Below are 14,824 nucleotides of genomic sequence, written 5' to 3'. Positions count from 1 at the left end.
TGTTACTGGAAAATGCAGTGACCTTAACAAGGTCAAAGTTGTGTAGACACAGCAATTATGAAACCCAGAAGGGGGTGGAGTGAGATACCAGAGGCATAAAAGCATCAGCAGGTAGCCCCCACAGCACTGCTCTTCCATCCGGCAGGACAAACCAAAGATGAGGTGAGTCCATGGTTCTGCCACTTCCCTCCTTCCCTTGCTCATGTCATCTTTCTCTGTGCACATCTTGTACCCACGGGACAGCTCAGGCATGGGGGGAACCAAAGGAGAGATGGAAATCAAGAACAAAGAAATAGGGCCACTGGGCTAAACTATAGCAAATTAAGGGGTTTAGTTTAGCGTGCTAAATCTTCTGCTTTTCTGTGTCCATGAGAATGTGACTTACTCTAAACAATATCTTTTTCCTCGAGGTTACAAAATTTTCATCTTTACAGGGGATGCCAGAGGCTCCCATAGTAGGCTTTCTGGTATATAAGATATGTTTATTAGCAGATTTTTTTTTGTTTGTTTTAAAAAATGTGTAAGACCAATAGTAACACATTTGAGTGACCCAATTAAGGCACTGAGATTTTATCAAAGCAAAAAAAAAAAAAAAAAAAAACCAAAAAAACATACCTTTTTTAAAGGTTGAAATAACAAGACTACATACTTAACTAAGCAATCTCTGTACAGTTGGCTTCTGTCAGCGAAACGATTACCTGGTAGTGTCGCCTATGCGTCAATGCCCATGTCTACGGTCATGCTTTCAGGAAGCCCGTTATCTTCCTGGTGACCTTTTGGTGTTTTGGGGTTTCCTAAAGGCAAACCACCATAAAATAATAGGAAAACCATAAATTCTGTATATTTAAAACATCTACTTATGGAAAAAATTAAAAAGTCTAGGGAATAGCATAAGAAATCCCTACATTTCCGTCTTCAAGTTACCCACACTTTATTAGCTATTATCCTGTAGCCCAGCGCCTTTGGTGTCTGAGGCTTTTTTTTTTTTTTTCAGGAGAGCTCATTTATTATTAGCAACTTAATGTTTCCTAAATGCTGCCAGAAACTGAGGCCCACATGCCTATGTACCTTCCTGTCTTGGTGGTTCCTCTCTGAGGCTCATGTAGAATTCCCAGCAGCACGGACCACATTGGAACCCGAGTGGACTGTGTATATGGGTGCTGGCAGGAGGCAACTTCTTGGTTCTAACACTTCCATGTAGCTTCTTCTCTGGCTGGCTAATGGGAGGGGTGTGTGTGTGTGTGTGTGTGTGTGTGTGTTTGTGTGTATGTGAAGCAAGGAGACCAGTTGTGCACCCCTTCTTGTCCTGTCTCTGCAGAGCCCTGGGAGCTGTCGTTGCCCTCCTGTTCTGGGGGCAGCTTTTCGCAGTGGACACTGGCAATGAGGCCACGGATAACACAGGTAGGTCTTTGGGTTTGGGTGGGAGCTGGATGTCCCAGCACTGCTGGGTCTCATTGACCCTATCACATCTGCACCCTCTCTTTGGGAAGAGCCACTTCCTCCTTCTCATCTTAACCTCTGGTATTTCAGTCCCGTGAAGAACGCTGGAGAGCCATCCAGAAAAACGGGGAGATGGCCTTCCCTTTGGCTTCCATTTGAGGTTGATACGCAGAACAGCTTCTTCTCAACTCTTTTCATGGGTCTCTGGGATGAGTTTCTGAACATGAACCCCCTCTTCCTATTGCATTTCCTTTGCAGAGGTCAGCCTTCCAAAGCCCCCAGAGATTGAGAATGGCTATGCGGAGCACTTTGTTCGCTACCAGTGTAAGCCCTTCTATAAACTGCGCACCGAAGGAGACGGTAAGGCCCGGACCATGTCCCTGCACCCTCCTCCATCCCGGCCTTTCCATGATGAGTGGGGCCAAGGGTGATGGGCCAGAAAACTTACATGTTCTCCTTGGAACCAGAAGAGGTAGATTCTAATAGCGATTTTGTCACCAGTAGCTGTGGCCTTTTGGGCAAATTAACTTTAGCTCCAAGTTTTCTCCTTTGTTAAGGGGAGGTGATAACATGTAGCCTACTCATCTCAGAGTGAGATCTACATCTCCAAAAGGAGATGTGGTAAAAAAAAAAAAAAAAAACCAAGGGTGGTGCCAGTGATGACAAGGGGTGGTCCTTACTAGTGAGTACTGTGTTCCCAGCACTGTTCTAAGTTCTTGATGTATATCTGCTCACTTAGTTCTTACAAAACCCTCTGAAGACATACTGTTACTCTCATTTTGCTGATGAGGACACTGAGGTACAGACAGGCTGAATAACTTGCTCAAGTTCAGGTAGCCTGTAAGATGAACAGGCAGAATTTGAACCCTGGTTCCTACTCTGTACTGTGTTTCCATGACAACAAATCTGTCCTGCTGGGCTTCACTGCCCCCCCCCCCGCCCTGCCCCCCCCCCCTCCCCGCACTTGGCTTCTAGTACAGTGTTCTTCCCTTCCTCCCTCCCTCCCTTCCCCTCTCTTTCTCTGATTCTCTTTAAACACCTCCTCTCCTCATGCTGGGTCCAGATTCAGTGTCTTTTAACTCTTTTCTATCCTTTTGCTTCAGGAGAGTATACATTAAACAGTGAGAAGCACTGGACAAACAAGGCCATTGGAGAGAAACTTCCCGAATGTGAAGCAGGTAGGAAGTCAGGGGCCCTGGGAAGCTGACCAAAGGTAGGTGTTCAGAGTCTAGTGTGTGGGCAGGCACATCCTTCCTGGGTGGCTTCCTCTGAGCATCACAGGGCCAAGATGAGGGACCTGGGAGAACCCAAAATGGTCAGGCCGTTAAGTGAGCATTTGGGTGATGGCTCTCCAAAAAAGTGCACTAAGGATCTCCTTCATTTGGGTCTGTGGGGTATTGAGTGAATCCACTGTCCACATTGCCCCCAGAGAATCAGAAGGCCCTGTGTGTACAGAAAGGCCGCCTAGGCAGCCCAGGGTCAAGTGTACAGCCAGCTCCAGGAAGAACTAGTCATGGGAGGACAGAACAAAAAGAAATCCATGGAAGTATGAGGCAGCAGGTTGGAGACGGGTTAGGACGTCTAGTTCCTGTTATTAGGAAAAGCTACTGCTCCTTCCCTTTCCCTCCTGGGACGGGAGGATTCTGTCTGCCCTCTTCTATGACTAGTGGTATAGAATCGCTAAGCTGCCTTCTACCTAAAATCTGAGTTCCAGCCAACGCTGCAACAGATGGCTCTTTATTTAGGGAGAATGAATTTTTATAGCTTCTCACCCTCACAATGACTTTTAGGGAAAGTCTCAGCATTGAGATTTGAAAATCTCAGCACTAGTTTTTTTTCATGAGTTAGAAAAGCAGGAAATAGAAACGTTCCCTACTGATGTAAACAACTTTATAAAAAAGAGCCACTTTAAACTGTCAACAACGGAAATGGGGGGAGCAGGTGGTAAGGCAAGGAGTGTAAATATTCCTAGCTGTGCAGAAATTAACACAACAGTTTAGACAGCAGCAATTGCCAATGCTTTGCCCCTCTTTCCTACACTGGGAGACTCACATTTCTGCTCCTGACTTTCTTGCTTTCCTTGACAGTGTGCGGAAAGCCCAAGAACCCGGTGGATCAGGTGCAGCGGATCATGGGTGGATCAGTGGATGCCAAAGGCAGCTTTCCCTGGCAGGCTAAGATGGTCTCCCACCATAATCTCACCTCGGGGGCCACACTGATCAGTGAACAGTGGCTGTTGACCACGGCTAAAAATCTCTTCCTGGGCCATAAAGATGATGCAAAAGCAAAAGACATTGCCCCAACTTTAAAACTCTATGTGGGGAAAAATCAGCCTGTGGAGATTGAGAAGGTGGTTCTCCACCCTGACTACTCCAACGTAGACATCGGGCTCATCAAACTCAAACAGAAGGTGCCCATTGATGAGAGAGTAATGCCCATCTGTCTACCTTCAAAAGATTATGCAGAAGTGGGGCGTGTGGGCTATGTGTCTGGATGGGGGCGAAATACCAACTTTAATTTCACTGAGCTACTGAAGTACGTCATGCTGCCTGTGGCTGATCAAGAGAATTGTGTGAAGCACTATGAAGGCAGCACAGTGCCCGAGAAGAAGTCATCGAAGAGTCCTGTAGGGGTGCAGCCCATACTGAATGAGCACACCTTCTGTGCTGGCTTGTCTAAGTTTCAGGAAGATACTTGCTACGGTGACGCTGGCAGTGCGTTTGCCGTTCACGATGAGGACGACAACACCTGGTATGCAGCTGGAATCCTGAGCTTTGATAAGAGCTGTAGGGTTGCTGAGTATGGCGTGTACGTGAAAGTGCCCTCCATCCTGAACTGGATTCAGGAAACCACAGCTGGCAACTAATGCTGTCTGGCTGGGAGCCCTAGCCTGACAGCAAGACTTTACTCTGGAAGAGAGGAAACTAGATGGGAGGAGAGGGGATAAAATGGGGTATGAAGCAGTGCTGAGTCAGTCAATAAAGGGATTTCTTTTGAGTCATTTCTGTGCTGTTTTTAGCCTCAGGCCTTTTTTATTCTCTCATTTATGGTACAGCAGCAGCTAAGTGGTACAGAGTCTACTAGGAGTGTGGCAGAAAACACCCCAAGCCAACTCAAAATCCGTAAGATGAAACAAACTTTCCCACCCTGGGGATCATACTCATTGACTGAGTGCCTACCAAACAGCAGGCCTCAGAAACTTGGAGAAGTTAAGTGATTTGTTTAAGGTCATACAGCTATTAGATAGTGAGGCTGAATTCACTGTGAACCCAGGTCCATCTGGATATGAACCTCAGCTCTCTACACGGCATCCTCTTCTTTGAAGTGTGTTAGGGGAAAGAGTGCGGGCTGATGAGGAAGAGGCTAGCTCAACGTGGGATAAAAACAAGGGTTTGGGCACAGGCAGTATTTTATTATTTGTGCTCCAACACACCAGCACTTCAGAAAACAAAGTAAGATGGGGTAAAGGCAGGACTTCTGGACTTGCTGAGTCCAGATCATAGTGTGGCCACATGTTTGCCAAGTGCCTTCAGTTCCCTGCCATCGGTCTCTGGTTTCCTTCCAGAGGGGCTTAAAACAGCTGATCCCTAACATCCCTATGAACATTCTGGAACTTGGTAAAGAGTTACAAGTCTCTTCCTCAATAGGGTATGCTTTTCCCAGTTGGAAGAAACCTATCCTTTACTGGGAGCCAAATGCAAGCCACCTGAGTCTTCCCTTTCACAAAGACAGGGTCTTGCTATTAAGGGTCTCCCAGAAGAAAGGTTTCAGAACCCCTGTAAACAGAAGGCTCTTCTTCTAACTTCTTCTATTCCTTCCTGCTGTTTAAGCCTTCAGTACACTGACCTTTCATTAATGTACCTTTGTGTCCTATGAAAATATGGCCTCTCCTTCTCATGGTATAAAATGCTGATGTCAGTGTTCTCGCACCAGGGTCTACCCTTCACTGTGAAGTTGTCCTCAGGTGTACTCTCTAGATCCATCCACACTTTTCAACAGGTTAGAGCTAGTAGAGACCAATGAAGATCTTACATCTATATTCTAAAAGCTGTGAAAGAATAGCCAGAAACTGAAGAATTATACACACACATAAACAAAATATCTCTCAATACAGTTCTTTTTCGGTTGGTATAGCTTTAGCACTAAATTTTCTTGAAGAAAAAACACTCCACTTGTCTTGAAGAACTATCTGATTGCACTAAGTGGCTTCTGGCCACTGTCCCGAAGGAAAACAGTAAGAGAAAACTTTCAGCATTTTCTCAATTCACTTATCATTTCCAGCTTCCTCCCCAGCAGCACCTCCTGCCCTCCTGGTCTACCCCTTGGATTTTAGTGACACTGAACTCCGCGTGGCTCTCTGAACATGTTCTGCTGTCTCCAGCATCTGGGCTTCTTCCTCCTGGCACCCTCTCCTGAATGCCTCTCCCTTTCCACACAAGTACGTCCTACCCTCCTTTGAGGTTTGGACATTGTCTCCACTACAAACCTTCTCCCATTCAGGAGTCACTCGTATTTCTGTAGCATGGAGGACAGGGAAGGGCATTTGGTATGAACTCAATCAATACTTGTGGAATGGAAAGTAACTAAGATAGGAACAAAAACAAACAAACAAAAAAAGGGGTGCCTGGGTGGCTCAGTCGGTTAAGTGTCCGACTTGAGCTCAGGTCACGATCTCACAGTCTGTGAGTTCGAGCCCCATGTCGGGCTCTGTGCTCACAGCTCAGAGCCTGAAGCCTGCTTCAGATTCTGTGTCTCCCTCTCTCTCTGACCCTCCCCCGTTCATGCTCTGTCTCTGTCTCAAAAATAAATAAAAACATTAAAAAAAATTAAAAAAAAAATCAGGACTTCAGAGAAACATTCCCTAAAGACCTCAGGAAGAAAGAAGATATGAGAATTTTATGCATGCAAGTTCTAAGTTTTTGTTGGTATCTGAGCACCTACCACATGTCAAACACTGTGTGACTGAAGTTGTGACAGAAAATCCAACTAACAGTGACAGGCAATGAAGACATTTTATTCTTTCTGGAGGGAGGCAGGTTTAGAGTTCACTAAGCAGCTCAATAGCATCATCAAGGACCCAGGTTTTTTGTTTTTTGTTTTTTTTTTTTTTTTCAACGTTTATTTTTGGGACAGAGAGAGACAGAGCATGAACGGGGGAGGGGCAGAGAGAGAGGGAGACACAGAATCGGAAACAGGCTCCAGGCTCTGAGCCATCAGCCCAGAGCCTGATGCGGGGCTCGAACTCACGGACCGTGAGATCGTGACCTGGCTGAAGTCGGACGCTTAACCGACTGCGCCACCCAGGCGCCCCAAGGACCCAGGTTTTTATTGTTCTTCTCCACACATTCACGTTTCATCCCGGGGCTGGTCCTAATGGTCCTGGGATGGTTGCTACGGTTCCACGTCTTATCCCTGGAGCGGTTCTCTCCTGTCGTCAGCAAAGGATGCAAAAACCCACAGTGGCCTTCCTTCTATGCCACGTCAATGAGAACCAGGACGGGTGGTCATCTCTTCTTGCAGAAAAGGCTTGTAAAGGAAGCGCCCAGTAAGGGGAGAATGAACTTGCAGAGACAGTGTTGGTCTGCACAGAGCTGGGACGTCAGCGTCTGGCGAGCAAATCCACATCTGGCCCACTGCCCTCTGAGTCTGCATCTATTCTTTTGTTCTACAAAGTCAGTATCCAGAGGCCCAGCGAGGTTTTGAGAGAAGCAGGGACTTGTCAAGTGGTGTCAGGTTATGCCAGGGCTGCTGGCAGAGCAAGAATTCTTCATAAAGTGATTAAAATGGGCAAATACCACAAAGATGTTATTTCTAACGATTCTGACATCTCTTTCCAGTCTTGAGTCCTTGAAGTAAAATCCTCTGCTTCAGAAAGCGGCAGAACTTGGACTTCTGGGAGAAATCTGCTGCTACTTACTAATTTGTTTAGCTCAAATTGGGTGCTGGATGGTAAAGGTTCAACGTCCCATTTCTTGGGCAATTTAATAAAAGCTAGTCAAATGAGCAAACTGGGATACTGTTTTAAAAGTTCCAGCCAGATGGGGCACCTGGGTGGCTAAGTCAGTTAAGCGTCCGACTTTGGCTGAGGTCATGATCTCACAGTTTGTAAGTTCGAGCCCTGCGTTGGGCTCTGCGCTGACAGTTCAGAGCCGGGAGCCTACTTCAGATTGTGTCTCCCTCTGTCTCTGCCACTCCCCAGCTTGCAATCTCTCTCTCAAAAAATAAAAATAAATAAATAAAAGTTTAAACCAGAAAGTTTCCAAAATAAAACATTTTCTTACTATCTGTAGAGAAACATTTATTCCAAGAGAAACTGAGATAACAGGGACTGGAGACAGGAGAGCATGAGATAAATACATGAGTGGAGAAACGGGTGAGGGGGAGGGTGTGTGTGTGGGTACATTTAGGGTAAAAAAATAAGTACTTCTCTTACGGGAAATGATTTTCTATTTTACTTGTATATCAAAGTCAACATAAATATACTAGCCAATGTTTACAAGGATTCTGTATCATCTTAAGGAATAAAGAGAAGCACAATAAAAATTAAAAAAAAAAAATCATGCTGGGGAAATTGACCCCGGTGGTCTTGACTGCTCTGGGGTTTGCAGGGAATAGACATTTAAGCATCTCTGCCCATCGCAGTGCCAGCGTGGTCTTCTACTTGAGGGTGGGGTATTTTCTACCCAAGTCAGCACTCTTCTCTGCTGGGATGCTGAACACATGTCCGAAGGACTCCAGGAAAACGGCACAGCTGGGTTCAGGTACTGTTTCAAGATGTGCTTTTTTCTTCAACTTTGATAGTCATGAATGCGTTAAATGTCTTGATAGAGAAGGTCATATTTGGGAATATTCTTGGGATCAATAGGACTTTGGACAATAAGCTTTCCCCTCATTGCTCCTCGATAAATTACTTCAATCAAATCTATGAAGTCTTGCTTGGTTTTGAAACTTCCCACAAACTTAGTGTGATCGGGAGACCTAGAGAGCACGGGAGAAAAACAACCACGCTCAGAACTTTTAGCGATTTCTCGCTGCAGACCTTCAGGATAAACAAAATGAAGCACAGTTCTGATACTTTCTGTTCCTGAGGGAGACTTCAGACATAAAGCCCAACATTGATTTCTCCGTTTGTGAGTACAGGGCCCATTTGATACAGGATTAAACGCAGAGCCGTGGGCCACTGGGAGGGCACGTGAGCCCTACCAGGTGAAGAGCCTTCCCTTCAAAATCTACCTCAATTTCTTCTCAGTTTCTTATCAAGTAGAATTCCCTGGGCGTTGGGATGGGCACAGTTGGCTGCCGCTGCTGTTGGCCTTGCCGTGAAGAACCCGTTAACTGGTCACCGTCTCTGAGTTCCCCTCACTTATACTTTTGAGTGTGGGGGGGTACAAAATCGTTTTTTTTTTTTCCCTATTTCAAACATCGGTTATGTTTATTACAGAAATTTTTTAGAAAAAAACATTACCAGTGAGGTCAAAGGCCGCATTTTGGTACATATTCTTCCAAAGTGTGTGTGCGTGTGTGTACACACGTGTGTTTCTTTTTTCAAAATCATGGTAATTATATCATGCAAACTATTTTGTAATGTTCCAACATAAAACCTATTTCTTTCAAAGTCATTAACCTTGTATTTACAACATCATATGAAACTGACATCTAGTGTCCTTCTGTGAACATCTAGTTTCTTTCCAAGTATTTTGCTTTCTAAATAATGGTGGGATGAATATTTAGGCAGCCAATTTTGCCCACTTTCATGATTATTTCCCTTTAGATAAATTCTTGGAAATGCAATTGCTAGGTTGAAATTTTTACATATTTAAGTTGGCAAATAGTGTCATAAATCACATTTTAAAAAGACTGCACCAGGGGGGTGCCTGGGTGGCTCAGTCGGTTAAAAGTCCCAGGTCATGATCTCATGGTTGTGAGCCCTGTGAGGGGCTCCACATTGGACATGGAGCCTGCTTAAGATTCTCTCTCTCCCCCTCCCTCTGCCCCTCCCTACCTTGAGCATGATCTCAAAAAAAAAAAAAAAAAGATTGCATCAAATTAACTTCTATCACCTGTATCCTACGAGAATAAACAGCTTTAAAATAAAACAGGTAATGGTTAATGCACTTTCAAGTAGATAATGACAAAACAGATACACAGATCTAAACAAGCAGACACCTGAACCACGGTGAGAAGTGTTAAGAATTATGGACACACCGAAAATACATGTTGAGTGCTAGGATGCTGACTGGATACAACGGAAGGTGTTAAAGATTTCATGGAGCTTATTCTTGACAGAATTGAAGAATGACATCAGAATTCTCTGAGTGGCAGAAGACAGGACACTTGGCCAGAGAGAAACATGTCTCAGTTTCCCAGAAGGAACACGTCTTTCATAAATGCAGCCTACCAGTCCCAAAAGTTTAAGAACAATGACACATTTTGTATTAAATGAAATTCCTAAGAAACTTTTAAAAAAGCTGTTCTATATTTTCTACACCAAAGGGTAGTTAGTGCTGCACAAACTGTTCAATTGTTTCCTACTTACGTAGGAGGTTAACATTTGCCAATCATACTGGATACGCTGTCATTTTTGTGCCAAAGTTTCACATGACCAAGGAGTGGGTCACCTGAGGACACAGCACCAACACAGGGCTCACAGAGCCACCCTCATAGGCAGGTGAGTTACTGGAACTGCTTGGTTGAAAGAACCCCTCACAGCTGCAATGACTTCAGGTCAATCTAACTTACCCATAATCCACTTTCATGTGCTGCCCATTGAAGAAGAACACAGTAGATGGAATATAACTGATGTCAAAATAGTGCGTGTAAACGGGAGTTTGGTCCACATCTACCAGATATATAGCAGCCATTTTACTCAGGTCAGAAGATGTCTTAGAAAGCTGCAAATAGAGACATGTAGGTTACAATGAGAGAGGCAGCTAAATCTCCCCTGAGTTTCACATTAGACACAACGTAACCTTATCATTCAGACAGGGCCCTGGGTAAACTGTGTGAATACATTTCTCTCTCTTTTTTTTTTTAATTGATTTTTGGTTGTAAAAAGCTTTTATAAACTTCTTATAGATTTATGAAATCCATGTTCGCTTAAACAAAAACAACTCAAAAATATACACGGCAGACACTGAAATTCCCCCAATCTCCTGCCTTCCAATCCCCCCTTAAATGATAATCATAATAAAAACAGTGAAGGCTTGTCTGGCGGTTATTACACGTTAAGTGTCCAAAGTGCTTTATGCTTATTAACTCATTTGATCCTTGCAACATTCATATGAGGTTATTATAGTCCCCACTTCTTAGATGAGGAAACTGGGTAATCTGCTCCTGCTTATTACCTGCTTATTACCTGCTCCTGCTTATAAAATCACACAACTTTAAGCAGTACAGCTGGGATTTGAACTTGGGCAGCTTGGCTTCAGTCTATACTCTTGGCCTCTGATATTCCCTTCCCTCTATGGCTGAGGGTATAATCCTCTGGCCCATTCCTCCCTCAGATTAACACATCAGCATTCATTTTTAACCACAGAAATAAAGATTCTTATACTGGATCCACACTGTGTGTGGCAGCAATAGAAATGGTGCGAAGAGGTGTTAATTCTGGGATCAGTCTCTCTCTATAACAGAGACAAGAATAACCACATTTTGTCCCATACTCCCCTCCCTACTCATCAGAGTATGAAGACGTGTTATGAAATCAGATTACCATCAGGCACACACTGGAGGCACCACACTGGAAAAGCTTATTTGCAGGCAGAGAAAAAGAAGTTCGAACCCCAGCTCTGCAAGTTAGTGGTCTGTTCTGTGGGAAGTCACCTGACGTCCCTGGCATTCATCTCCCTGTGTGGGAGTAGTAACAGTGATGGTAATTGTTCCACGGTTGTGAGCACAGAGTAAATAAGTGCTTCTGGTCCTCTACTGCTCTGTTGGTGAAACTGAACTTGGACGGCTACTGGTGGGGAGGGACGTCTAGGACAGATTCAGCAGGATCACGGGTCTGGGGGCTTAGCTGAGGGCAGCATATGACCAGATCCTAGTGAAAGCGTGCCAACAAATGAAAAGCAGTATCTCCAGGCCCGGCCACTGCCTTTCATGCACTTTGTAGATGTTGAAGTGAGAACGTACAGATTTTTAATAAAAACCATTTATTTAAAGAATTCACTTACAATATCATCTAGCTGCAGACAGACTGGATCCTCATCTCTCCCAAATCGGAGAACCAATACCTTCTCTGCAGTGCTTTTTATTGCTTGGTCTACTTCTTTTTTGCTAGTTAGCTTGGGCAACAGGAAGCTCATCTTGCCATAATCCAAATACTTATCCTTACTGTCAGTCCTGAAATACAGTTGCAATATTTAAAGACAGATTAAGTGCATGAGTCCTAATTAAAAAAAAAAAATAATAATTTTGTAGTAGTTAACACACATATATTTTATTCTCAGAGGAAAGAAATAGTTTCATACAACATAGTATCACAACGGTAAAAAAAACAACAACACACTAAATGCACAAACTGCTGGCAAGTCCACCAGCTTGAAAAGAAACATAAATACAAAAAGGCGTACTGTGGGGGCACCTGGGTAGCTCAGTCGGTTGAGCGTCCGACTTCAGCTCGGGTCATGATCTCACAGTCTGTGAGTTCGAGCCCCGCGTCGGGCTCTGTGCTGACAGCTCAGAGCCTGGGGCCTGTTTCAGATTCTGTGCCTCCCTCTCTCTCTGACCCTCCCCCATTCATGCTCTGTCTCTCTCTGTCTCAAAAATAAATAAACGTTAAAAAAAAAAATTTTCAAAAAGGCGTACTGTGAAAAATCTCCCTCCCTCTCTCCACCCTCAGCTGGCCCTGTTAGTACTGGCCTGTTTCTCCCCACACAGCAGGTAGCTACTTTCATTAGTTTCCCATGTATCTTCCAGTTTTGTTATGCATTTACAAAAACATACAAATGTGCATTCCTATGTTTTTTCCCTCTTTTACCCCAAAGACAGGCTATTCTATGTGCCAGGGTTCTAGCAGGAGAAAGATAACATTCTCAAATTTGGTAATTTCGAAAGATTTTCATTAAGGCAGGGTACAGGCACACACCAGGTACAGTGCTGTACTCGGGCTAGTAAGAGCAAGGCGCCGTTCCCATCCTGAGGCCTGAAGGAGCTACAACAGGGAGTAGTTAGCACAAGTGTGTGGTGGGGAACGCCGGGTGGAGAAGGCTGTCGTATAGGAGGTCAGCCTGCAGTTACGGGATGCAGCCACTCTTCTCCGTCTGTCTGATCTCCTCCTAATGTGCCCACTGGGTGACTCACACTGGAACCAGAGGGCAGGGGAGATGCAGAAGGCATCCAAGTCTCGTGGTCCTGGAGCAGTCTAGAGAAGGAAAGAGTGCATCTGGAGAGGCAAATGACAGATGTCCAGCACACATACTTTAGTCACTCTTCTTCACTTTGCGCTTTTTTACTTAGCATGCATAGACCTTCCCATATCTATACACACATTGTCACAGAGAGATACTATTTCACACACGCACCACACTTTTAAAACCGTCTTTTACTGATGAAGTATTATCATAAGTCTTGGCTTAAAGATTCTTGGTGCACCCCCCACCCCCACGTGACAAACAGATGGATTAAGAGTGTGTGTGAAAACCACAAAATAAACAAATCATAAAATACTCAGATAAAAGGAACCTAATCCAATTCCCTATTTTATAGACTTGTTTGCTTATAGTTTTGGTTCTAGCTACAGCACGGACTAGAATCAAAGCCACCAATTTTCTTTCCTTCTAAAGTTTTTTATTTTATTTTAGAGGGAGAGAGAGAGTGCACAAGCGGGGGAGAGAGAATCTTCAGCAAGCTCCACACTCCGCACGGAGCCTATCATGGGGCTTGATCCCACGACTCTGGGATCATGACCTGAGCCGAAATCAAGAGATGGATGCTTAACTGCCTGAGCCATGCAGGTGCCCCCAAGCCACCAAATTTCTAGTGCAGTGTTCCTTCTGCTATAATAAGCTCTTGTTCTTATGGTTGAGAAACTCTATTTTTGAGTCCATCCAGAAGAACTCCACCGAGGTACTTGATATTTTATATTTGGCCCCCAAGTTGGCTAATGCTATGAAAAGGGAGGATTTCTTTACGTGTGTGTGTGTGTGACAAGTCACATTTTAAGACAAGAGTTAATAAAAATGTACATAGGAAATGAAATTGTTCCTGTAATAAGTCATACTTTAAACAGGCAAGCTGATTGCTAGGAAGGACTTCCTCAAATGTCAGTAGCGGAAAAAATTACTGATAAAAGGGAAAGTCAAAGTGAGGATGGATCTATCCCACCCTAGAATTCAAACAGCAACTCCAGTTCTGATAAAGAGGAGGAAGACTAAAGCCACACCTAAGAAAATGTTCATAGCAAGGGATACCAACAGAGACTTCACAAAAGAAGAGGTACAAATAGGCAAAAATATTTGGCAAGTTAAGCTTTACTAGTAAACAAAGAAAAGCAAATGGAAGATTATTTAACAAAGCCATTAAGTTGGTAAAGATAAAACAATATTGCAAGAGTGTGAATAAAGGGCCACACATTCTTACTTGCTGCTGGAATGCAGAGAAGCAAAAACTTTTCCAGAAAGAAAACAATATGAGCAACAACTCCATTTCTGAGAATTAACTTGACACGTCCACAATGATTTATCACATTCTTAAGGTGAAAAACTGCAAACAACTTAAATAGCCCAAAATAGGAGATTGGAAAAAAATGATAGTACAGTCCTGGAACATATTATTACACAGCTGCTAAATACTGTTACAGATAAACATTTCACACACTGAAAAGTTCTCATGATAAGTAAGTTACAAAAGAATATATAAAGTGTGATCCCACTGCTGTACAAAACCTAATACAAATGTATACATTTACATAGAAATAACTGGAAATAAATATCCCAAAACACATAGTGGTTATCTCTGTCAGTGAACAGACAAGTGACTTTTATTTACATCGGAGTGAGAGTCTTCTTCCAAACTATTCGATATACATACATACTTAATATATATATGCTTAATGATGCCTGTGGTTGGGCTGCTCCTGGCCCACAAGTGCTAGGGAAAACGACACCTACTTTCTTTGTACAAGTCACCTGCTTCTCTTCCACTTGACTCCGAAATGTCGGCACACAGGCGGTTCCCGTCTTCTACACCAAAAGCAGCGACCCTAACTCAAAGTAACCCAGGGGCTGCTGCCCGCCAACTCTGGCGGACCACTTATAAAACCGGAAACGGAAAAAGAATACTCACTGGCAAGTAGATAAACTTGCGGTCCTTCCCCTCAATAGTCCCACAAGCCGACGAGATTATTCGTTACTCTAGTCACCGCCCACTTTGCCCGCCTTTGACA

At 44.0% G+C, this 14,824-nt stretch overlaps 2 protein-coding genes across 8 annotated transcripts in view; one reads left to right on the top strand and one right to left on the bottom strand.

Annotated features, from left to right (window-relative positions):
• The window catches only part of TXNL4B (thioredoxin like 4B), a 41,628-nt gene extending 26,818 nt beyond the window's left edge, over nt 1–14,810 (bottom strand). The window contains exons 1-5 of one of the 7 annotated variants that reach the window (XM_045443371.1): nt 14,550–14,718; nt 12,527–12,802; nt 11,613–11,781; nt 10,180–10,331; nt 7,720–8,418 (exon numbers count right to left, since the gene is read on the bottom strand). In XM_045443371.1, the coding sequence (XP_045299327.1) occupies nt 8,253–8,418; nt 10,180–10,331; nt 11,613–11,744 (450 nt within the window). In that variant the 5' untranslated portion in view covers nt 11,745–11,781; nt 12,527–12,802; nt 14,550–14,718 and the 3' untranslated portion in view covers nt 7,720–8,252. The other 6 variants (XM_045443372.1, XM_045443370.1, XM_045443365.1 and 3 more) reach the window with 6 other exon arrangements.
• Nucleotides 61–4,441, top strand: LOC123579398 (haptoglobin). The gene is made up of 5 exons (XM_045443364.1): nt 61–162; nt 1,319–1,401; nt 1,699–1,800; nt 2,544–2,618; nt 3,528–4,441. The coding sequence occupies exons 1-5, from the start codon at nt 158–160 to the stop codon at nt 4,304–4,306; spliced, it is 1,044 nt and encodes a 347-aa protein (XP_045299320.1). The 5' UTR covers nt 61–157; the 3' UTR covers nt 4,307–4,441.
• Nucleotides 14,811–14,824: the final 14 nt, after the last annotated feature.

Source organism: Leopardus geoffroyi, chromosome E2, assembly GCF_018350155.1.
Source record: "Leopardus geoffroyi isolate Oge1 chromosome E2, O.geoffroyi_Oge1_pat1.0, whole genome shotgun sequence".
Taxonomy (NCBI): Eukaryota; Metazoa; Chordata; class Mammalia; order Carnivora; family Felidae; genus Leopardus; species Leopardus geoffroyi.
Note: the sequence above shows the minus strand (reverse complement) of the source record. Positions and strands in the feature narration are given on the sequence as shown.

Bases quoted from the DNA above. Each gene is read 5' to 3' on its own strand.
- LOC123579398 (XM_045443364.1), top strand. The intron at 1,801-2,543 runs GTAAGGCCCGGA...CTTTTGCTTCAG, and splicing joins ACTGCGCACCGAAGGAGACG to GAGAGTATACATTAAACAGT. The intron at 2,619-3,527 runs GTAGGAAGTCAG...TTTCCTTGACAG, and splicing joins ACTTCCCGAATGTGAAGCAG to TGTGCGGAAAGCCCAAGAAC.